General features: G+C 28.6%; 3 protein-coding genes across 4 annotated transcripts; 1 reads left to right on the top strand and 2 right to left on the bottom strand.

Annotated features, from left to right (window-relative positions):
* The first annotated feature begins 231 nt into the window (after positions 1 to 231).
* Positions 232 to 1,615, top strand: LOC123300220 (eukaryotic translation initiation factor 4E-binding protein). Its single transcript, XM_044882748.1, has 2 exons — positions 232 to 570; positions 1,270 to 1,615. Exons 1-2 carry the CDS (start codon positions 435 to 437, stop codon positions 1,458 to 1,460), a joined length of 327 nt encoding a protein of 108 aa, XP_044738683.1. The 5' UTR covers positions 232 to 434; the 3' UTR covers positions 1,461 to 1,615.
* A 5,800-nt stretch (positions 1,616 to 7,415) lies between these two features.
* Positions 7,416 to 11,743, bottom strand: LOC123300343 (PAT complex subunit CCDC47). Its single transcript, XM_044882907.1, has 8 exons — positions 11,639 to 11,743; positions 11,259 to 11,514; positions 10,291 to 10,585; positions 10,099 to 10,223; positions 9,730 to 9,888; positions 9,172 to 9,362; positions 8,937 to 9,105; positions 7,416 to 8,876 (listed from the first exon to the last, which is right to left on the bottom strand). The coding sequence occupies exons 2-8, from the start codon at positions 11,484 to 11,486 to the stop codon at positions 8,637 to 8,639; spliced, it is 1,407 nt and encodes a 468-aa protein (XP_044738842.1). The 5' UTR covers positions 11,487 to 11,514; positions 11,639 to 11,743; the 3' UTR covers positions 7,416 to 8,636.
* A 6,700-nt stretch (positions 11,744 to 18,443) lies between these two features.
* On the bottom strand, positions 18,444 to 24,263 carry LOC123299739 (low density lipoprotein receptor adapter protein 1-B-like). Of its 2 annotated transcripts, none has more exons than XM_044882065.1 (3): positions 24,008 to 24,263; positions 22,228 to 22,600; positions 18,444 to 19,079 (listed from the first exon to the last, which is right to left on the bottom strand). In XM_044882065.1, exons 1-3 carry the CDS (start codon positions 24,244 to 24,246, stop codon positions 18,957 to 18,959), a joined length of 735 nt encoding a protein of 244 aa, XP_044738000.1. In that variant the 5' UTR covers positions 24,247 to 24,263; the 3' UTR covers positions 18,444 to 18,956. The 2 variants fall into 2 exon arrangements, with proteins under 2 accessions (XP_044738000.1, XP_044738001.1); XM_044882066.1 differs by having other exon boundaries at positions 18,944 to 19,079; positions 22,290 to 22,600.
* Between the last annotated feature and the right edge of the window lie 561 nt (positions 24,264 to 24,824).

Genomic DNA, 24,824 nt, shown 5'->3' with positions numbered 1-24,824 from the left:
ACAACCTGATGAAAATCAGCAAAAAACAATTTCAAGAAAAAAAAAAAACATTTACTTAAAAATGTAAACAAGTGAATAAAAATTTACATATGATGTTATGTAAAAATTATAAAAATTCAACAAAGATAGACTGATTTGTGTTTACGCGAAATATTCGCGATAATTTTGTAGTGGGGTTAAATAATAATTTACGTCGTAGATTGCTTTATTAAAAGCCGGTGTATTGCCACATACAGTGATTGTTTTAGTTCAGTAGTTGTGGAGAACACATATTAAATTAATTTAAATTTAAATGGTGTTTGTTCTATGAGTACAGTTTTGTATTGTTGTTATACGTAAACCTAACTTCGTGTTTCCACAAAAGTTTATTTATTCGGTGCTCTGAATCTCAAATTTTTCAAGTCAATTAGTTTTGGAAGTGTGTACAGCGAAAGATGTCAGTTTCATTAACACGTACAAGTCAAAATCAAAACATTCCAACAAAAAGAATGATTATTACCGATATGAATCAACTGCCATCCGATTATTCTTCAACACCTGGTGGTACTCTTTATTCAACTACTCCAGGAGGTAAATTTCTATTATATTTGAAATTTTTTTTAGAGATTTTCACGGTTTTATTTTGTTTAGTTGTTCTCTAATTTAATTCTTTAAGTTTTTAATTTTTATAATGTTAATTAACTATTCAGTTGTGCTTAATTGTTACCCCTAAATTTTTTTTTAAAAGAAGAATTAATTCATTCGATTCAATTCTTCAAAATAAATTAATTCTTTCGATTCTTTTTTATACCATTTTGATTCCGAAATTGATTTGAAAATTTAATTTTAAATAGAAAAAAGGTTCCTTTTACTTTCAAAAGTAAGTAAATCAATTTTTTAAATTTCGTATCTTCATAATGCTGTTTCACCAGGAGCAGCAGAAAACACTGATGCAGGATTATGAATTTCAGGAACGACTTTGCAAATCGGAAATAACCTGCCGAAAATAAATTAATATTTCAATTTTTAAGCGGGTCTCGAACCCACAATGAAATATTTATCGAAATCAGCTTCCTCATTTCCGAGGTTTTGTTCGTAGATTGGCGTACATTGCACTCGCCTCTGCCGTCTCATATATTGATAGAATTAAATCATTTTATAAAATGAATCTAAGGAATTTCTGAATTCCCAACATACAAGACCTTGATTTTATTTAATTATTCTCTGAAATCGTTTTAATTTTCTAGGAAAAATATTTCCGTGTTTTAATATTTGTCCTTTTTTTTGCAGGATCAAGAATAGTTTATGATCGTACATTTTTAATGAACTTAAGAAATTCACCAATGTCTCAAACACCTCCAAAATCTGGTTCAATTCCTGATTTCTTACTACGTGGTGGTTCAGGAATATCACCAGCCAGATCCAGTCCTCCAAGAAGTTGCCAGACCGTGGAGGAAGAACAATTTGTTATGGACTTATAAAATTTTCTATGAAAATTGCCCCAATATTATTTAATTATTTATAAGTGTTTTTCTTTAGTTAGATTACAATGAATCATTGTGATTTACTAAATTAGGAATTTAGTATTAATTTTTATTGGACTGAGACCCTCTTAATTTAAAAAAAATCTCATATGTTCCTTTTTTTTCTTGATTTTAAACTTTTTGTACGTTTAAATATCAATTAATGACCATATTTTTTTGTTTTTCTAAATGAGATTCTTTTCGTTTTTTGTATAAAAATTTTTTGTTAATTTTTTCCTTATTTATACAATATATAATATATATTTTATGGTACAAATTGTATTATTATTAAATAATAATATTATTGTTTAATATTTTTTTAAACTGAAAATAAAATTAGAAAAAATAAAAAAAAACTATTAAATTTAAAAATGTTGTTTTCTTATTTGGGCATGTCATAACAAGGTGTCATAATACCTTTTTTGGATATAGATTTACTTTAATAATAATTACCAGTTTACAATATGGACAGTTATTTTTAACGCCCTAAAAAGGATATCTGTATAAACGTTAGAATTAATTTTATCAATACATTGAATTCATATTCAGTTAGGGATAATGGTGTTTGTCTCCGATTTTATCTGCGATGTTTAATTTTAGTCGCATGAAGGAATACATAAAATAGCCATTCTTAAGGAGTCCTCAATAGCAGTTCCGATTTCGATGATTTTTTTTAACCTCCGAATAAAAAAAAGGAGTGTTATAAGTTTGACCGCTATGTGTAATTCATTTGTTTGGTTTTGAAAGGTAATTTAATGGCGAGTGTTCTTAGCTATGTTTCCGGTGTGAATTTAGAGTTCCGTCCACGAAAAAACTAAAAATTGGCGATGATCTTCCAAAAATGCTTTAAGGAAAAAGGCTATTTATTAGCGAGTGTACTTAGATATGTTTCAAATGCGAATTTAGAGTTCCGTTGCCGAAAAATTTGTCGGAGGTTTTTCAAATTTTGTAAATTTCACTTGTTAAATGTTTTTTTTATACATTATTTAAAATCAGAAACCTTTCAGAGGGGGAAATTATCTGAGGGTGGGGGTAGACAATGTCCCGAAAGGTATATCAACACCCAGCCTAAATTGCTAATGGTAGAAGTTTAAAATTTCGAGAGGATATTGATTTGATACTGTAGGTGTGATTTAAGAAATAATTTTTTGAGATTTACCCTCATAAAAGGGTGAAATAGGGGATGAAAGTTTGTATGAAAATTTATTGAAACCGTCATTTTTCTGTTCACTATTTAACCGATTTTAAAAATTCCTTCACCTGTAGAATAATGCTACATTATCAGCAAGTAACATGGGCTGTATTTTATTTTCAAAAAAATTAAGTTTCCACTCCAAAAGTTAAAATCCATTTTTATTGTTATTAAATTGAAATACATTTTTTTATATAAGTTTCACAAATATTGTTTAAATAATGTCAATATTTAGCAGTTATCCACGTTACAGCCATCAATTCTCTTACCTTCACTTTTGTTCACTATTTAAGGGATTTTAACTTTTAGTGCGAATCCCTAATTATTTTGTAAAAAAAAATACGGGAGTATAAAATCAATATCGTCTCGAAATTCCAAACTTCGTTCACGAGCGATTTAAGCTGTGCTACGATATATCAGTCATCAGATATATCAGTATTTGACGGATAGACGCAAATCGCCTAGACATTCCTTAAAATCTCATAATATCATATTAAATCGTTACACGAATTATTGAAGATTTTTACGACCCTAGTCAAATAATTAAAGAGAAGATATTAAAATTTGTTGAAATTTAAAACAATTTAGCTCAAAATAATACTAAAACCAATTCGATTTAAGTTGTTCGCTTTTAATAACATTTTCATGAAAAACACTAAAAAACTTAAAATTTTTAGATTAAGTAGAAGTTTTAATTTATATGATTTTCGAGGTCTGATGTTTTTTTTATGACATAAAGTTCGACAAAACTTGACAGAGAATTGATACAGAATTTGTCCAAAAGTTCAATGGCATTTACAAAGTTTCTAACTACGGGAAAAAAATTGCATGAATTCAAAAAAAAAAAAAAAAAATTGCGAATTCAGAAATTGGTATTGAAATTGCATAATAATATTTTTATTTAAATAATGAATAATTAAAAATCATCAACATCCGTAATTGTTTTATTATAGCCTAGGAATAATAAATTTTTGTCACAGTAAAATATAATATTTTGCAAACGTTGCTAAAATGAGAAAGAAAATCTTTTCATTTGAAAACTTGAAGTGTACCTCTATGTATACAAACTGTAATTAATGTATCTGCACCAATAACCAGTTTTCTAGCGTGAGTCATGCTAAATTTTTATTTGGTAGGATCATATCAACAATAATGTGTTCCTTTGAGAAAACGTGGAATTAACCAAGAGCATATGAACTTGATTTAAGTCTTATTATTACCCTAAATAATTCATAGACATGACAATTTAGTTAATTTTGCGATTCAATTAATAGTTTCCGAGATATCGGCTCAGAAATTTCTGAACATCAACCCTCAAAATCGAGATTGGTTGATATCTCAGAAACTTTTCGCGCCATCGTTAACATGGTGCGGTTTTTGTATTTTTTGGATCTAAATTACTCTAGAAAATGACTTTTTTTAAGTCCAAATTGAGAACATAAAAAAATAAAAAAAAAATATTATTCCGGAATTTGATGAATCTGGCATATAGGATAATTTTGACCCAAAATATACAAAAGTCTAGTTAATTTTGCGATTGAAAGGCAAATTTTTGAGATATTGACTGAGGAAATTAATCTGAGATACCATCCCTCGATTTTAGTCGATATCTCAGAAATTATTCTTCCAATCGAATTTCGGAATTTGATAAAAGTTGGTAGGATAATCTTGATCCAAATAAATTAAATATAGGATTCATTTAACGATTGGGTAAATAGTTTTCAAGATATGGTCTATAATCTATTTTTCAGTTTATATTTCATATACATATATATACTCTATATTTCAGATAGAATAAATTGATATTCCATTCTAGCTTCGAGTTTTCAAATTATTGTATTATGTAGGTATTATTACCAGAAACTGAAAGTTATTTGTTCTTATTGATGATTTTCTTCTACATTTCGGAGCATGCAAATTGAAACCCTCAAAAGTTAAGGATACAAACTTAGATTCTTTAATTATTCGAAAGAAACCCAATATCGATATATAGAAGTAAAAAATATTTTTATTATTAGTATATATAAATAAAATAGCTGATAAAAGTTACTTAATCGATTATGAGATCAATATAAGAATTTTGTTCCTTATCAGCAATCTTAAAAATACTCACAAAAATTATGGCCTTCAAAAATTGTTGCAATTTTTATTTTTACATTGAACGTGTTCGTGTAACTACCTGACCAAAAACTGTATTGAGTTCTAAAAATTTCTATATTTAGTCATGTTTTTATTAAGAATTTTTGTTATCAAACAATTCGCTTTACTGGAAACAAAAAATTACAATAAAATAATTTTTTGGTATATAAGGTAAAAATGTACCATTTACAGGATGTTTAGGCATAACGCAATTTTATACTGATTGTTAAAATAAATACAAATATTTTTACCGTGAAAATTGGTTATTATTTCACGTTTAAGTCTTTAATTCATAGTATTGAACTTTTTTTTTCTTCGAGTTTATCTCTAATTCCGTATTAAAATTTGGCTTTAAAGCTAATTCAAGGAATAGAAGTGCATAAATCCGGGGTATACACTTAACATAGGAAAACAAAGTTTTATTTTAGTATATTTGAATTGTAAGCTATTGTTTTATCGGAAATAATTTTGCGATAAAATAAAACTATTATTTAGTTTTATTTCTTTTAATAATAGTAAAAATTATTTTAACATATATAATCATTAAAAACTAATTTCAATTACAAAATAGAAATCAAATTTCCATTTTTTCCCGGAATTACATACATAAAAAATTCCAATTTCCCTAAGTACGGTAGACTCAGACTAGATCATATTATAAAGTCCATAAAAACAAAAAATTCTTTTTTCGAGTAAGAGAACATTTTATTATGTCAAAATGTGCTATTCAGTCACTATTTTTAAATAAGTTAATTCTACGAAGTAAAACTTTTCCAAAATGTGCGCACTAAATATCATAGATTTTTGTAAGGTAATTACGGGATATATTGAGAAAGGTTAAATCATTTAGCCGATCTTCAAACATTGTCGCTTTAAGGTATGTTTTGAGACGAGGCAAAATTGAAAAGGAGCGTAAGCAAATTAAGTATATTTTATAATGAGGGAATCTGAACTTTGGTTGTTCCAAATTGTGGCATAACACACAATTGCATTTTATCTGTCACGATTGTAACTAATTCAAATTTATTAATGAAGGTTGTTAAATTAGGAGGTTTAATATGAAGCATATTGAATTCCGGTTAATCATTTCTGCACCAGGATGTCTAATTGACTAAAACACAAAGCTTAAAATAATAAAAATTTGCTGAATTTAAAAATAAATTTTATTAATTGTATGCTACCTGTTAGTTACGTGTTGAAATGACTATCAATTTAAAACTGAATTTGTTTCGTAAAGGAACAGTCTAGTCAACAAGCATCATTTTGAGATGAACCTCATCTAGTTTCTAGTTTCATTTGATTCGCATTTATGTTTTTTATAATTTTTCTGACATAAATGAAGAGATTTTGGTAAAAAATACAAGAGTTATAAACAATTCAATAACAAAAAAGAGATGGTTTGGTTTTTTGCAAATATTTCGGAAACTATTTAAGATACCCTAAATTTACAAAAAAGATCCCTAAACAGGAGGAAATTTGCTAAAAAAAGTCCTGCCTTCCAGAATTCTACCACCAATAGGTATTTATAATTTTAATTTAGAGATGAAAGTAGCGCTAAAAGCGTATTTGATTTACAATTATTATGATTGTTGTTGCTAAAGTTATTTATTTAAAAAAAATGGATATGGCTGTGAAGTTCATTTGTGTCCGAAAAATTTCTAAACATAATTCCGAATCAAATAAAACCTTGCTCATAATTTTCCGAGAACTAGACCAGGTTCGTTTCAGAATGATTCGTTTTAGAATAGAAGAAATATAAACGAGTTATTAAATGCGTTCGAAAGAAAAACAAATTTTATTTTTAATAAAATTATTACAGTGTGGGTTTTTACTTTTACAAATGAAATTATGGCAAATTTATATTTCAACCAGTCATTTAAGTTTGTTGAAATTCGAAATTAAAATAAATAATGAACATTTATTTACAAAATGAATTCGATACACTTATTAATATAAATATTTTGGAAGTAAATTGGCAATTTTTAATAACATACAAAATAATAACAATCATATTAATGAATCAATTTTTTCTAAATAAATCATTAAAAGTCGCAATCAATGGATTAATTACCCAATAATTTAGCTAACCTTGAAAATATTAATTTAGAACCGCTAAGTTAATTACTTAATGCCGATACTTCAATAAAACTCGAATATTTCAGCATTTATACACAATAATTTTATGCTAATTATGTTTTAAAAAAGGTACAAAGCGTTTCTTTTTGGCAGTAGCCCATAAATTTATTAATTATTATGGATTATTATTAGAAAGGTTGTGAAAATTAATCGCTATCTATGGAGTGTGTCTTGTTTCAAGATTGCAACTAAGAGTTAATAAAGGTTAATAAATTTTTCTAATAAGTGGCAGGCTTTAATTCTTAATAAAATCTGATATTTACATGTTTACTGGAAAACTTGATATTTATGATTTTCATTCTATTATAAAGAATTAACAACTAATCAAAACTTATTACACAGGCAACTATAAAAGTTGGGCAAAATCAAAGATTTCCTCTGTCATATTTCAAATTTTTTTGCCTGTAACGTCGGTTGAAACTGAAACTCAACTTTTGTTTGTTTCCTTTTCTAATTTGAAATGTGTCGAACTGATGTGATGTATTTATTTTAAATATAACACCCATGGTCTCAGTTAGTGAATTTCTCGGGATCTCTCAATGATTTGACTAATCCAAGGAAAAGGACTACAAAGTAAATAAAAACTGAATAATTCTAAATACCTTGAAATAAAGTGAGTCATGTCATCGAATCGAACTAACTTCAAAGCTTTTAACTAAAAGTTTGTACACTTAGACGAAGATTTTAGGAGAGTTTTGAAAAGATTTAGTTTCTATGATGGATTTCATTACAGGAGACAATAACTAATTTGTGAACATGCTTCTTTAATTGCAATGTTGATTACCAAATCTACAAAACTATTACTATCTTGCCATCTAAAAGTAATAAATCTAGGACTAGGCGTAGTATTTCATAGTCAGAACGGCTGAATATTTGAGAAGATAAGGTAAGGACCCTGTCTAACAACTTTTTTACTCTACAAAAATTATTATTATCGAAATTTATCTTTCAGGGCTCTTGGGAAATTTTTAACCAAGGGTACCAGATGCTTAAAATTGATTAATATTCGTGGACAATGATATTTAAATAAGTAGATAATTTAATAGGAGACACAAAACAAAGCAGGGTACCTGTCATCCGACACCTTGAAAATTGCAACGTTTAAGAACTTAGATAACGGACATCTCGTTATTTTGAATGTCGGACAAAATATTTTTGCATTTTCTTATTCAATTACCTTCTTGTTTGAATATTCTCCTTAAAATATTCATAAATTTTAATCATGTGCAATTAGAAACTTTTTAGACCCTTCTGAATAAGAAGTAAGCTACTATGAAAAATTTCGTAGAGTCAAAGTTGTTCAACAGAACCTTGACAACAGTCTCTTAAATTACCGCTCGTTCTGGAAGAACTATCAAATATTACGCCTACCCAAGGCGTACTTTTCCCGTCGTTTCGATTTAATGTAAATAAAAATTCAACCAGATGCAACTGAATCCTTTTTTTTACTTTCTATGAGTTTTTAACCAGCTTTTATAGGCAAATATTTGTCTGTATATGTTTATTTACATCAGTTATGGCAAACTGATTTTCAACTAATATCCGTTGCTAATGAATAATACGCTATGAATTAAATTAATAAAACCAACTATTTAATAATTAATAATAAAAAAACAAATTTCGACGCGACACAAGAAACAATAATAATTAAATTATTATGTTTATATTTACAGAGCTTTAACTTTCAATTGTTTCATACGTGGGGCTCGTCGTTTGGCTTGACGTTTTTGTTCTTTTTCTTCCCAACGTCTTTGACGTTCAGGATCTGCATCAGCTAATACTTTTTCCTTTTCAGCACGTTTTCGTTGTTCACGACGAGCTGCAGCCGCTTCGGCACGAGCTTGCCATGTACTACGTAGGAAAGCCTCTTCTACACGTAATCTATTTTTGTCAGCCTTGTATTTACCCTAGAAAATTTTTCGATATTAAAATACAATCAAGTATAATTTATGAAACAAAATACTGACTTCTTTGGATAAACGGAAACGTTTCACTTTTTCCATACAATAAAATACAAGAACCATTTGTTGTTTAATGGCATCCATAGCCTCATTTGGTGATAAACCTTTAACTGGAATATTAAATCCGAATAAAAGAACACGTTGAGTTTCTGGAAGTTTTAATTGTTGAGTATCTCTGAAAAATCAAAATAAATTGGTTGTAGATTCACTTACACTTGGAAAGTTTGTTTTGAAAACTTACTCTGGTTGTTTAGGGCCGGAATATTGATCAGAGAAATGCATGTATTCAACTTGATTCGGATATTTGTTCATAAAAGCTGTAACACGGGAATCTAAAATGTTTGAAGTTACTTCTTGCATTTCACTCAGTACTTGATATGTGGATGGAAGTCCATGTTTGTCCCCAGGACGTCTTTCACCACAAAATACACTCTAAAATCAAAAGACATTTTTTAAAGATAATCTTTTTCTTACTTTCTCAAGATGTTTAAAATCGAAACATATCTTTGAAAGAAATTTAATAGCTGACCGTCGCGTCTATTTAATTGAATTTTATAATTTTGAATCCTATTCACCAATTAAAGGAACTTGAAGACAAACGGTATATTCATCACTCGGGGTAAATTGCAAAACACATAAAAATCGCTGTTCGACTTTGCTAAATGAATTACAAGAAATCAGCCGAAATTTTTACATTTTTTGTATCCTATCCAACTGGCAAAATGATTTTGATCCAAGTCCAGTCCAAAGTGAAAGTTTTTTTCTATCTTTAATATTAAAAGCATAAATTATTTCTTACCAAATCAGCCATTTCTTTACCCAGCTGGGTGGCCGTTTTCTTTGAACCAACACAAAATACAAAACTTTCCATATCTTCCTTATTCATCATTACTTTAATATGTACTTGATCCATGGCGGGTCGCATAATTCCAGCGATTACTGCTATTAAATCTTGTCTCTATTTGTAATTGAAAACGTACATTATTTATGAATGATTTTTTGGGTTCGAAGTTTTGATGGTGGTTTTCGCAAGCATAATTTAAAGAAATATATCATTTTGATTTATAAAATTTAGTTTTAAAAATAAGCAAGATGCTATTCTTTCCATTATAAAAACTTGAAAGTTCAAAATATAAAAAATAATGGTGTCTAGTACAAATCGTTTTACCTTTAAAAATTTGAGTTCAACCAACATGCCTTCGCAACACGTTCGTCCACTACACCAAAGTGTAAATTGATTTTCGCTCTCCTTAATTAATCCTGGAGAGTCTGACTCCAATTTACCATCATCTCCTAAATATTAAAAAATAAATTAGTAAAATGATTAAGAAAAATTGAAGAAAATTAATTACCAACGCACCGACTAGACTGAAGTTATCATCTAACAATGATTTATGTGTTTGTAACCAAGCATTGGCTAATCGTGTATTTTTCGCTTTTCCCGTGAAGAAATTCACAAAATATACGAACAAACCCGTAATCATTAACATCTCTAACCAATAACTATCCCAATTTGCTCTAAATGGTAAAGGAACATTTGTTATAGTAATTTTTGGTTCTCGTGGTGGTTGATCAGGACTTTTTACTGAACGTTCACCAGAGAATCCTTCAAATTCTTCTTCATCATTAAAATGTTCGAATTCACTATCTTCCTCCTTAAATGAGAAACAAAAATGAGATATATCTATATATAGAGAAATAAAAAAAGTACTAAAGAACACAAAAATTGGGTTGATTTGACGAAATATTAAATGAGAATTGATTTTTTCACAATTTTACTTAACTCGGTTTATTGTTACTTAATCGGTAAACATAAATTACAAAAAATACAAAAAAAAACTCTTTGTCCCGAAAATCCAGTTCGTATGACTAAAAGACAAACATCTCCTAAAAAATTGGTTGAAATCGATCCGAAAAATCGGTCAACCCTTCAAAAACTTGATATTTAAACGAATTTTGACCCAAAAAATACAAAAATAAAATTCATTTGACGATTCTTATTCAATTTTCCACAGTGTACCCGAAATTGTACCAATATGAATTCCTGTATTTTGAAGAAACGTTCGATAGTATCCCAAGAACAACATATCTAGCCGTCAAATTGAATTTTAGGGAAAAAAACTTAAATACCGATTTCCTGGATTAGTGATTCCTGTGCATTAAATCAAACTGAGATACATCGAGTACAAACTGGACATACGATTATAGAAAATCGCAGTAAAATTCCAGTTTGGATAAACTTGATAGAATATTTTGAGATGAGTATCTAGGTAGGTATTCACTAAGTTTGATAATTAGGGGTAAAATTGATTAGAATATTAAAAATACCTCAACTATAATATCATCTTCACCTTCATCTTCTTGTAAATTTAAACCTTGTTCCTGACTATTTGCATTTAAATTATTTGCAGTTTCAAGTGGTGCAATTTCTTCATCTTCAACTTCAAAATCTTCAAATTCTGCAAATTCATTATCAGCTAAACCTTCATATTGCATCGATCCATATATAAAACTTCCCAACGTAAATAATAATGTAAGAAATATCCACGATTTCATTTTAATTCATTAATTTATTCAATTTTTCCTGCAAGTTGTACAAAATTTGAGGTTAGAATGACCTTTTTCAATTCATAAATACAATTATTTTTAAAATCAATATTACGTGTATTTTTGTTAAAAGTAGCTGATTAATGAGTTTTAAAACTTACGTGTTTAATTTTGTTCATTTATTTTCACAGCCCTAAATATTAATTATGTCACTCAATAATACGAACCAATTGGAGCAAATTGATAAAAAAACCCTGTACTCAATAATTAATTTATTGTTGCGTATACTGAGCATGATCAAAAAACAACACACATCATTTTAAAAATCTAATTAAGCCAAATATTTTAATACTTTTAATTAATTTATTGTTAATCTGCTTGCTTACGTGTAATGTGTAAACTTTTATGGTTAGCCTCAGTAATCAATGGTTGTAATCCCTGACCAAATTTTCTGTATTTACATTTGATTATTATTTAAATTACTTGTAAATAAACGAAAGATGTTTATTCTTTGATAAGAAAAGTATTGTTGCATTGTTTAATCGCTAAGTCAGCGTCGAAATTTCACAATCAGAATCTAAAGAATACAAATAGTATTAGAGTAACAGCAGAAATGAATATAGAAAAAGGGTGGAAGGTCTAATTTATACTAATATAAACTATTTTTGAAGTTTTGGATACGCAGTCCCAACATTTGTAACGGGAGGTGTCACCCCTAATTTTTGTGTCGCTCACAGTCATATAATATAGGTCTGTGGTGTCGCTAAACCACAAACAAATAGCTTGAAATTGTTGTCTAAGTTAGGTTTTAGAAAGTTTGTTATAACAGCTGTACCTATGAAATTTAAGTCAAGGTATGCTAAGTTTAGTCCCAAGTTTGTAACGCTTAAAAATATTGATGCTACGAATAAGATTCTGGTAAATGTTTCCATAAAATCATCTACGTTTACGGAAAAATCACAAAAAAACATTTTTGACGTTAAATGACCCAAAGAATCGAGAGTAACTTTTATTTGGTTCAAAAAATGTCATTTAATTGTTTCTGTAGAGGGGGAAGGGTTTGCAAAAATTGGACTAATGGGGTTTCTGGCAAGATTCAGAATATTATTAATCTATAAGCTTTTCTGAACAAGGATCAATTAGCTTTTTTCCTCTGAAGATTAAAAAAGATCCGCTAGATAGCAACACTAGGGATGATGGGGGAGTACAAATATATCCTGCCATCTAGAGGATCTTTTTTAATCTTCAGAGAAAAAAGGCTAATTGACAAATTGCGGTTCTCATATATTGCACACTCAGCCTCAGCCAGCGCCCAGCGCCTGCTCTATCATATCGGATCATTAATTAATAGACCAATTATAAAAAGGAAATAACCGGTGCACATTTTGGAATAAATCTACAAAAAATTCGATGAACTTTTTTTTAAATATTTTTATTTACATACAAATTAAAATTTTTTTTACATAATAATATTGTTCTAACATACAGCAATGAATTATTCTAATTAATAATACATTAATTATATTATAATTTACATTATAGTTTCTTTTAATAAAGTTTTTAATGTTTCTTTAAGTCTAATTTGAGACATTATTAACACTAATTTAATCCACATATTAAAAAATTAGTTTTCTCCACATGTTCGTTTAGAAATAAAATCCGCTAACGACAAAATCAGACGTATTAACAAATTGATATTTTATTATGAAATGATGACAAAGATGCCTTGCATCAAATTTTTTTATTTTTGGGGCTTGTTCTTACTACGAGGCAGTAATAAAAGTAATAATGGGTAAATTCGCCTGAAAAAATCTCCCAGCGGATGCTTAGAGGGCTAGGGCAAGAGCGTTTTGATAAGTGCTTTTTTACTACCTCATTTTGCTTTTATCTGTTGAATATTGCCAATTTGATTAGCATATTTTGAAATTTAAAACGTCTGATACTGCCTATTAATAATTTTATCTCTATAAGATCATGAAAGAAGTTAAAAATGAAAACTTTAAAACAGCTACAACAAAAATTATTATCATAAAATTAGACCGGATTAATTACTTTTTTAGATCTATGTTTTAAAAGCTATAGACATAAAAATATTGTGAGAGAAAATGATATAGATCTTTTGCGCATTTAATATTTAGCTAATTAGTAACACAAATTTTTTTAATTTTTTGGACCCATTTAACGTACAGTTTTTTTTTTTTTTAATTTGACACATTATAGAAGGGGTATTTACAAAAATGTTTATATTTATTAATATGGAGGGTTTTGCTTGTACAGGGCCTTTATAAATTTGTTAAATAATTTCTCATATACCATTTCTTATTAAAATATCGCAGTGCTTACAAAAAAAGCGTTTAATTTCTTGTTTTAGAATTTTGTTTTGGATCATTACATGCTTTGCAACAAATCGCATGGGTCTTGATTACTTCAAAGCTAGCGAAGTTGTTTTGTATTGAACGTAAAAAAGCTTGATTCAAGAACTGATTCTCTGTAATAAAATGACACATTGCAATTTTCTGATCAATTTTTTTAGAAAAATAGAATTATTGAAAATAATTGTTTTGATCAATTTAAGTAGGTACCAACACACGAATTAAATCTCGAATCGAGCTATTTTGTTCAATGATCGAATTAATACTTGGAATCATATCTTTCTCTAATGAAAGCGAAAAATTTGGCGATTGATAAGAGCTCAATATTTTTGTTTTTGTTATTAAAAACCGAATGAAATTATATGCAGGCTTCAAGCATTTTTATGTTCTTTTAAATACGTACTTCGCGAGATCCTCCTTGCCGTTAAATATTCAATTCGAATATTGACAAGTGTGTAGAATAACTTGCGCTTTCTTATTTCGCAGCACACCGAAATTATTTTGAACAGGAACAACTATATTGAGCGTCTATGTACCACTTTATACTTTCAGTAAAATTTGAAATAATCAAAATTGACCATCAGATGTGAAATTTATTTAAAAAAATTTTTTTGTTTTAAGTTTATTGATGGATGTAAAAATAAAATATGCGTGCAATTTTAAATATGCAATGAAGTACTTTCGTTTTACTAATTAATATCATTCTTAAAATTTAAATTCATATAAAACTATATATTTGATAGTAAAATTATTTATTTTACAGTTGAAAGAGAACTGAATAACAATCATTTAAATAATATATAATCATCAAAAATTCCTTCAAATTACTTATATTTTATATAGGGATATAATAAAAAAATTTTTATTTTTGGGTTCAAACTTTAAACCAAGAATACTTGAACAGGCTGAAAATGTACATTTTGTTGACTGTGTAGTCGTGGGCTTTGAAAGGGAACAATGTAGAAGAAATTACTGACAATTGCTTGGGTGGAATATTCAGATCATGATTAGCTGTGATTGATGTTTTTTTCAAAACGAAGAATTACTTCATTATGGGTGGAATGTAAGCGGATCGGTATTCACATGCTTTTCCGTTATAATGATGAAATATTAAAATTCTTTATTTTAAAGAAGCCGTAATAACAAGCAGGCGTGTGCAGGAATGATCCAAGGGAGGGGTTCAAACTTTTGTTCGCCATTTTTTGTTATAAGAGAACATTTTATTAGGTCAAAGTGTGATATTCAGTCACTATTTTTCAATAAGTTAATTCTGTGAAGTATAGCAAAAACTTTTCCAAAACTCTTCATTGACCTCTACACTATGTATATTGAGCGAGGGCAAACCATTAAGCCGATCTTCAGTTTTTCCATCTAAGGTATGTTTTGAGACGACGCCAAAACGCATTTTTATTGCAAATATCGAGTGCGTCGAATGAATTTTTGGTATTCCGTCCGGCAATGCGTTTTCGCCAAAGTTCAACTTCGTCGACCCAGATGCCACGAGGATCATCATGCAAAATTGAATATTCTAGTTCAAAAAGTCGAGCAAGAGTTTTCATCCAAATTTTCATTTTATCGAGAAAGAGACAAGCTAAATTTGATAAAATATTTCGATGATTCAAAATTCGAACTATAATCTTTAACTGAATCGGTATGTAAAGTCAGTGTCACAAAAAATGCACGGATTACATATGACACTATATGTAATCCGTGCATTTTTTGTGACATTGAATGTATTCGAACATTGAGCCTGTTATGCTGCTACGCACTTCTATGTCGTATTCATCGCAGATATCGCGCATTCGATAGCCTCGCCAAGATCCAGGTTTGAATTACTCAAAGACAATACAAAGAATGTGCCGACCTCAAAATATGCATAGATATCTGATTCGTCAGTGAATATGTCTCATAAATGAGTGCATTTACAGGACTATATTGCTAGTTCAAAATTTATGTGGACAGATTCTTAATGGGAGGAGTTTTGACCGCCAAAACTCCTTCCTTGAGCACGGGTCTGATAACAAGTATTCTTTGTCTAATTAGTTTATGAAGTTAAATATGAAAATTATAAAATTTATTTAAGAAATATCATCTGTATATTGTACTTCATTCGCTCCATGCACCATGCGTTTGTGAATCATTTGGATCACTTTAAACAGAAAGAACTCAGGTTAAATGTTATAGCGAAATTGATCGGCAAAATGACTTTTGATTGGTTGTTCATTTCGTTATATCGTATATTGGGTTATACGACTTACAGCAATAGCTGATTGTGAGACATAAAACCTTTAAAATTTTGAGGTTTTTTAAACAAATATTAATATATTAATATTATGTGATCATAAAGTGTCCTTCTAATGTCGTGATCGGAGCGAATAAGTGAAATATATTTCAGAATTTTCACTATTCCTACATATATTGGATATTAAAACACTGAATATAAGAATCATTTTAACTAGCATATATTTAACATATAAAATAATTAATTGAAGATTCAACATAGGCGTTATTTTTACAGAAAAGCCAACTGCAGTGCCATTTTTTATCAGAACAAAAAATAAAGTAGCTTGTCTCCTATAAATCGTATATTCAGTGTTTTTGTTTACAATTTGTATGATAAATTAATTTAAAAATTTGTTTAATTTAATAAAAATTCTAGAAATTAATTTTTTAATTATTATTTACAATAAAAATGACACAATATTTAAATAACAGAAAACTATGCAAATTAATTAATAAAAAACAGAATAATCATCAACATATAATAAAAATAATTAATAAAGAGAAACAAGAATCCAGCTTGTTATTTAATAATATAGAATATTTGATTACAATAATAATAATTAATTAAAAACAGTTTCAATTTTATAATTATTTATTTATTTTTTAAAGTTAGAATTTATATTAAATTCCAACATTTTATTTTTAAATTTATGTTTTTTTTTTTTGTTAAATATATTTGCTAAATATCACAGTTGGATTTTTTTCTAACTTTGCATTTTTTTCTACATTTTTTTTTCATTAAATGTCTTTTTGTTTAATTTCTAATTAGCTTAATTTTGTTGTTGTTAGGTTTTGAATTGTTGTTTGTTATGAATTAAAATCTAATTAATTAAAGAATAGAAAAACATCTTATTTTGACATGGCGGTAGATTGAGAAAATGACTGGTGAAAAAAATTTCACTCACAATCACGATTATGTTACAATATTACTAATTACATCACCGTTGAGACTTTATATATTATGTGTTCTTTATAAGTTCAAGCAAATTACAAATTTAGTTATCGTTAAATTCTGAAACGAGCAACGTATAGTTGTATAGGTTTTTAACTTTTCTTTCAGAGTTTGATGAGGTACATCATGTTGGGTACATCAGACTGGACCTAGTTCTTTGGGTTTCTTGAATATTCAATTTAGATCCTCAAAGGTATGAAATATAACAACAGTTTAAATTAGAAAGTTGACTCTTTTAAAACAAGCTAACATTTAACACATTTATTCGAAAATCGTACCCTTTCGGAGGAAATGTGACTTAAAAATAAGTCATTATTGCATTTCGAAAAAAAACACAACTGTTACAGAAAAATGCTTTTGCCAAAAGTTGCCAAGGGCAATAGTGGCCATTTGAATGACCTTTATTATCTGTGATAACTTTTGACTAAATCAATTTTCTAAAGCAAGCGTAATTTCTTTCGATTAAATGCAATAATGACACATTTTCTAGTTGCATTTCCTTCGAAAGCTAACGATTTTCGAAAAAATGTTTTAAATAAAAAATGTTAGCTTCTTTTTTCCAACTTACTAATTTAAAGTGTTACTCTAGTTTTTATCTATTAAGTTCTAAATTGATATTAAAGAAACCCGGAGAACTAGGACCAATCTGATGTCAGAACATAGTCCCTCGCATCATACTCTGAAATTTATGTTAAAGTTATTTTTTGATTGGTTAACTGCAAAACAAGTTATTAGCCTTTATAGATTTAAATGGCCCATCCTGTATATATATATACAGTGTGACGCATTTAAGATGAAGACTCTAATATTTTCTTTATTTGTAGGAATATCGATTTGAAATTTTGCACAGTCAAACAGGATGATTCATAGAGAGGTTAGAGATATCGAAAAAAATTATTAGAAAAAGTAGCTTAGAATATTTTTTATACCCATGTGCGGATTGTCCAGTTTTTACATTCCATAGCACATTAGTTATAAAATTAAACTTTTATCACTAGTGTGGTATGGAATGTAAAAACTGGACAAATCGATAATTTAATAGTGTTATGTATTCAAATAATTCAATAAACTAGTTGCAATAGTTATGAGTGTGGACCAAATAATGGAAAAATTAAAAATGTGAATTTTGTCATGAAAATCGGTATATGGGTATAAACAAATATTCTAAGCAACTTTTTCTATTAATTTTTTTCGATATATCTAACCATCTTTGACGCTAGGCAAAAAATTAAGAATTTGTCCTATTTGTCAATTTGTAGTTGGCTGAGTTTAAAATTCTGATTTCGGTATTAAGTATCTTAAAAAATATGATCCATCACCTTGTATGACTGTGCAAAATTTCAAACCGATATTCCAAAAAATAAAGAAAATATGAGGGTGCCTTCATCTTAAATGCGACACATTGTATATTCGCATTACCGAGGTGCAAATTGGTGGATTTTCTTTCTTTTTTTTTGTTATTCTACGACGTTCAATAAAACTAGAAGTTTGCTTTACTCTTCAAGTACGAATACGACCATAGTAATCTCAATTTGCAACAGGCGTACGCAGAATGAAGCACGCGAGTCAAGGTAATGCAGTCCTCCATTATAGTGTATAATTGACCAAACTTCGTTTTTCACTCCAAAAAGGAGAGTACGAGGTCCGTTGAACCTTTTTAAGTCAAAATAAAATGTTTCACACATAGGTAAGTATTTGTTTTTAATTTTAAATATATTTTATAACTGCTTTTTATAATTATCCATGTCATGTGTTGTTCATCGTCGTGTCAGTTTCTTCTATGATGATATGTGCATACAGGTTGACTTAACAAATGACTGTTGAATTATTATTGTTATTGTTATTGTTATTGGAGCATATTTCCATATTAAGCTATGAAGAAAGTAAGTTGATTGTTTGCTTTTCACCCCATGTATGATGTTTTATTTGTTGTGTGTTTGTTGTATTGTTGTGAATCATGTTATTCATAGAGTCCTCATTCTCGTCAAAACACACCTGTAAAAATATAAGAAAATTCTTACATTAATGCAAAATATATACTGAATGTTTCTGAAAAAGCGTTTTAATAGGTCATGCATTTACATCAATTTGTTTCTTTGAACTTGTGTTGGTATAACTATTGATATAAGAAACTAGTATCGTTACAAAAAGTTATTTTCAAGACGGCTGCGGCTGGATTTTTTGGGATATGAGAGCGGTTACATTTACTACGTTTACAAATGCACATTCCCGAAATTGATAATTTTAAAATCTTTTTCACGTGCTTTTAGAAGTATAAGTTATAATCGGGAATATTCATGAAATTTAAATTTGGTTCAAATATTTTTCTTCCGTAACTTTAATGACTGAACATTTCAACTAAACCATTATTTTAGTAAATAATATCTTTTTAATTACTTAAAATTAACAAATTCAGTGAGGGCATTTAAAAATTTTTAAAATGGAAACTCAAATTTTTATACGGATGTGACATTATAGTACGGGCTTGTCAAATTTGTTGACACACTGTATGATATTAATTACTTACATTTTATATGGTATTTCATTAAATTATACTATTATGTACTACGACTTTTTATTAGAAAACTTAATAATAACGAGTGTAAATTCTGTGTTGTAAATTCATTTGTTTAAAGTGTAAATTATACATTGAACTGTCACCAATTGACAGATCACGTACTTATACGTCATCAACAGAGAGCGCCAAAAAACTGTGTTTAAATATCTCAAAATTATAATGTATTTTAAATATTTTTTTTACACTTTAATACAACATTTTTAAGCAGTATTTATATTTTTTACTTTGTTATAACGGTGTAAACAATGAATTAAAAATATAAAAAAATACATGAAAATTCCCTATTGCGAGACATTTTTGCCGTTGCTAACGTACCACGTCATCCGAGGCAGACTATGGTCTACGCCATTAAAGCCATATCGGCAGTGAGAGTGTACATTCAAAGATAGTTTTTGGTCATAAAAGCTACATATTGAAAATTGTTTTTACTCAAGACTGTAAAGAAAGGACTCCACACGATAAGATAGGAAAATGGCTTTCTGTAAAACTTTTTCAACCCCCCTCCCCCCGAACATGCTCTTTAGCTCGTTCTGATCAAAAGCTCTCACGGCCACAAAACTTTTTAACGAGCTACGGGAAATTAAAGTTACATATACACATATATAAAATTGTCTGGAAAGAAAAATGACTCTACTAGACATTTATTTTGTGCGAGGTCTATCAAAATAAAAAAGTTTCTAGTGACTTTTCTTCTTAGGCGAATACTTTACCAGATATAAGCACTTGGACGCGTGTATTCGAAACTACATTTTTCCAAATGAAAGTACGAATAAGTTGTAAAAAACCGCATTCCGATCAACTCATGTTTCAAAATATTTCCTGGTCTAAGAATACCAAGTTTCATATCTTCCGTCCTGAGCTCTTTACAATTGAATCCTATACAGAGTGGACTATTTTAATCTATAATGGCTATAATAATTCGGTTTGTAGCTAACCAATAAAAAAATTACTCAACTTTCTAACAAAAGTTGCAAAGTCTAGTTCTCCGGGTTGCTTTAATATTAAATTTAGATCCTAAAAGGTAAGAGATAGAATAACACTTTAAATTAGAAAGTTGATGGCCTTTATCTTTAAATGATCTTGAAAATGTACCTGGGATAAAAAGTTACTAACACAGTCGAATGACCTTTAATTTTTCCTTGATAACTTTTGTCTAAAAAATTACTCTAATGCTAGTCTATTTTTTTCGATTAAATGCAAGAATGGCATATTTGTAAGTTTAACGATTTTCGAAAAAATGTTTTAAATAAAAAATGTCTTTTATCTTTTCTTTTAGGACTTTAATTGACTATTCAAGAAATCCGGAGAACCCGAACGTCCAATCTGATGTCAGAACATGATGTCCATCATCAAACTCTGCAACTTTTGTTTAAGTTATTTTTTGATAAACTAACTATACTTAAAAAAACAAAGTACATATTTAAAGCACACATTTTAATTTAAGTAATTCGATCTTTTTATTCTGATTTTAAAATAACTTATATTTAGCAAATATGTAAGTTCGAATCAATTAAATTGTACTATTAGGCTCAAAAACATAATTTAAAGTTCAAAAAGTTGGCCTCGATAAAACAACTCAAGTATACAAAACAAGCTATTAGCAATAGATTAAAATAGTTCACCCTATACATCAATAACGCAATCGATCGACGACTCAATAACATCTTGCTTCTCGTTGGTCACATTATATTAAACAACGGTCAGGATGGTGGATCAAAAGGTCTAAATATTTTTTATCCTATACATTTTTGACTGTTAATATTTAAGATAATGTGACTCGTAACCCGATAGGTGTACGGAAGAAATCTTGTGAGAGATGGCTGCGTTAGCTGCGATTGTTCCTCGACACAGCCATTTCGTACGCGTTTTTTCCGTACCATTGCAGCGTGGTTTTTATTGTTTGTAATTTTTGAAAAAATAAAACAAACCAAAATAATAAATGTATACCTACTTCCGATATTAAATATTTATATGTTGGAAGTACTAATGTACATAAACAATGAAGGTAAATAAAGTGGCTCTAATTTTAGAATTTCAGAGATTTTGAATAATTTATACTGGAAATGGAAACTGTTCACAAAAACGGTTATAGCGCATATACTGTTCATTTTCAAAAATTTTTCAACCGAGATTTAAACTCTTTGAATTTGCAAACTTGATACATTTTGTGTCTAATTAACTTCAGACGTTAAGAATCATTTTGGTTAAAACTACCGTCGATGTCAAAAACTATATTTCGGTCAATTCTCTTGGAAGTAACAACAACCATAAGCACTAATTAGACACACAAACGCATAAAACATCTAAAATGCTTTCAATTTTTTGAAGGTTACAAAGTAGCCAATTTGAAAGAAATATTTTTAAGTATGTATCCTTCAAATTAGAGCCAATTTGATCATACACTTATATATTTTTTAAACATTTATTAAACTCCCTGTATAAAATAAAGAAAATAAAACTAAAAATAACATAAGTAAATGAATAAAAAATGAAAAAATAATATTTGTAATGGAAAAACAAGAAAAAAGGAAAAATGAAAAACAAAAATACAAAACAAAAACAAACCCAAGAATTGTGGTGTAAATTTTCATTTTCAGTCATATCCGAATTAAAGTCAATAAGCATACTACTATTCTTGTCAGTAATGTCATCATCATGACCTTTCTCCGACCGGACGATTGTCGCTTGCTGTGAACTTTGATTTGCTGACGCTTCAATACTTTTTGAACATTCACCAATGATTAAATTCCGTTTCTCCTCATTCTTTCGCCATGCCTCGTATGCTGCATTGAATGCTTTGGCCACCGTTAATGTCACAGCTTGTGTTACTTTACGTTTAGGACATAAAAATGCATGACATTCCATTGTTTCATTCGCATTCGCTGCTATAAACGCAAACACATGATCGTGGGATGCATCCGCTGAACAGTATGATATTCTGTAAAATAAACAAAAATCAAAATATAGAGAAGGAATAAGTTTCTTATTCAGGAAATACTTATTTCCGGTTCATAATTTAATGTTTTTCCAAGTTATCAATGTATTTTATAAAACGAAAGTTTTTGCATGTGACTTTAATGTTTTGCTGGATAATATATAGCGTGTTTCAATAGTTCTTTACTATTTCACAATAACTACAAGATGTCTTTTTTAACTTTACATATGCGTGAAACGCAAATAACATTTTCTTATTTAAGTATTGTTTGAATTTTAATCAACCCCTCTCTCCATTTCTTTTGAATTACTCATCAAGAACAGAGCTTTTTTGGATTACTTATTCGAATGTTTAGTTTTGAACTGATGCGTATTATAAATTTTTTTCGCAGGTTTTTCTTTGTGTAAGTGTGTTATTTCAAAATTCACTAATTGATGACTCAAATTTAAAAAATTATACTGTTTGAGAATGAGAGGTAAATTTTACTTTTAGTTTAGAAAATTTTGTATAATATCCCTCTTTTGAAGTTGACATCTTTCTCGATAAAAATCTAATCGATTCGCACAAAACGAGTAGAGAATATCAATTGTTTGAAACCAAACATAAGCACTGAACTTGTATGTTTTATAAAATAGCTCCAAAACAAAAATGGACACGGAGAAAAATTAATGACTTTTTTTTAAATACATTTTTTGCAAGTAATATTACAATAAATAATACAGATTCAATAAAATTTGCCTTAGTTTTGAAAAAGTTTTACTACTTGAATTGCCCACTTTGATCTAGTCTAGATCTAGCCTAGAACTAGTCTAGATAGTCGCTCACGGTCGGGTAGTAGAAAAGTAAGATAGTATTGTGGAAATCGAGTAATTTGATAATTTTATGAACATCTATATCGAAAAGTATCAAAATTTGCTTCTTCGAGTGTTAGAACTTTTATAAACTTTGGACTAAATAAGACGTATAACTCAGTTGCTGAAACAAAGGGGGGTTAGTTTTCTAACTTTTTAGAGGTTTATTGTCTAGTTTTTGTTATAACGAATCAAAAACCTTTTGGTTGATAAAGACACGTACACTATGAGAAAAACGGCGTACCTGTTTGAATAACGTAGTTTCGAGAAATAACTCGTTTGGGTTTACAAAGCATCGCTTTGTATGGAAACCGGTTTGAATCATACACAGGTACCGTAATACGTATATGGCTGGCTATATCTTTTTTTCTACTCCGAATTTCTTCATACAATTTTAGGTGAGAATTTTTATACTAAGGAACATTTTTATAAAAAAAAAAATTGATTATTTGAAAATTTTAAATGAGAAAGTCTCTTTAACATTGATGGTTAACATTTTATTAAAAACCATGAAATTTTCTCCGTGTATCCTAATAAATAATATTCTAGCTCGACTTACCTATAAATAGATATATCAAGTAGCTCTTCATCTGTTGAAAGATCTGTAATACGTATACCCCGTAGGGATACATTGACTAGTACACGTTGTAACTTCTTACCACTAACTTTAGCCACACGTAGTATTGTTTTGATTGCTTCGGCTGTAGCACCTTCACTGCTTGCTGCCTCTACAAGTGTACTCCCTAGATATTTTATTGTAAAATTTACACTATCTTGATCTTGATTCTCATATTCCATTGCATCTTTATTTATAATATTTGTTAATGCCCATTCTTCATATAATTCTGTAACAACAACAAAAATAAAAATTTAAAAAATATTAATTCATTCTTATTGGACTTGATTAAAATCGAGATTATTTTACGGGTATTATAAATTAAATTTTAATTAATTATTCTTGTAAATTGATGTTTAGTAATTCATTGATTACAAGGTGATGTTATACAAACAGAGGTGACGATTTTATTTACTGGTTTGAAAGCATCGGTCTCACAATCTCAGGTATTATGGACCTATCTATCAACTGTAAAGGAAACTATTTGGAAAGCAATATTCGATTTTACATGAAAATTAAGGGAAAAAAGATTGTTTTTTAGGATTTTTTTAATAGAGAAAAATGACAAAAATGTTTGTTTTAAACTTTAACCAAAAACATGTACCTTTAATCCAAAATTATAAAAATCGGATGAATTTGAACGTTTTATCAGCCAATTTCAAGATATAAATAAATTAAATTTGATTCTCGTGAAGTTGGTATCTCGAGAACCAGAATAAAATAAAGAATAAAACGATGCACTCATGAAAATTGTAGAAAG

This window comes from Chrysoperla carnea, chromosome 5, assembly GCF_905475395.1.
Source record: "Chrysoperla carnea chromosome 5, inChrCarn1.1, whole genome shotgun sequence".
NCBI classification, from domain to species: Eukaryota; Metazoa; Arthropoda; class Insecta; order Neuroptera; family Chrysopidae; genus Chrysoperla; species Chrysoperla carnea.
The sequence above is the reverse complement of the archived record's forward strand: the minus strand, read 5'-3'. Positions and strand labels throughout refer to the sequence as shown.

What these genes read in the sequence shown, in the direction of transcription:
- LOC123299739 (XM_044882065.1), bottom strand. Translation starts at nt 24,246, where the DNA reads ATGGAATATGAGAATCAAGATCAAGATAGTGTAAATTTTACAATAAAA. An exon ending in CTTGATATATCTATTTATAG is followed by an intron (nt 22,601 to 24,007) that starts GTAAGTCGAGCT and finishes TTTATTTTACAG; the next exon opens with AATATCATACTGTTCAGCGG. An exon ending in ATTTACACCACAATTCTTGG is followed by an intron (nt 19,080 to 22,227) that starts GTTTGTTTTTGT and finishes ATATTTTTACAG; the next exon opens with GTGTGTTTTGACGAGAATGA.
- LOC123300220 (XM_044882748.1), top strand. Translation starts at nt 435, where the DNA reads ATGTCAGTTTCATTAACACGTACAAGTCAAAATCAAAACATTCCAACA. An exon ending in TTATTCAACTACTCCAGGAG is followed by an intron (nt 571 to 1,269) that starts GTAAATTTCTAT and finishes TTTTTTTTGCAG; the next exon opens with GATCAAGAATAGTTTATGAT.
- LOC123300343 (XM_044882907.1), bottom strand. Translation starts at nt 11,486, where the DNA reads ATGAAATCGTGGATATTTCTTACATTATTATTTACGTTGGGAAGTTTT. An exon ending in TGATAACTTCAGTCTAGTCG is followed by an intron (nt 10,224 to 10,290) that starts GTGCGTTGGTAA and finishes TTTAATATTTAG; the next exon opens with GAGATGATGGTAAATTGGAG. An exon ending in GTAAAGAAATGGCTGATTTG is followed by an intron (nt 9,363 to 9,729) that starts GTAAGAAATAAT and finishes TTTTGATTTTAG; the next exon opens with AGTGTATTTTGTGGTGAAAG.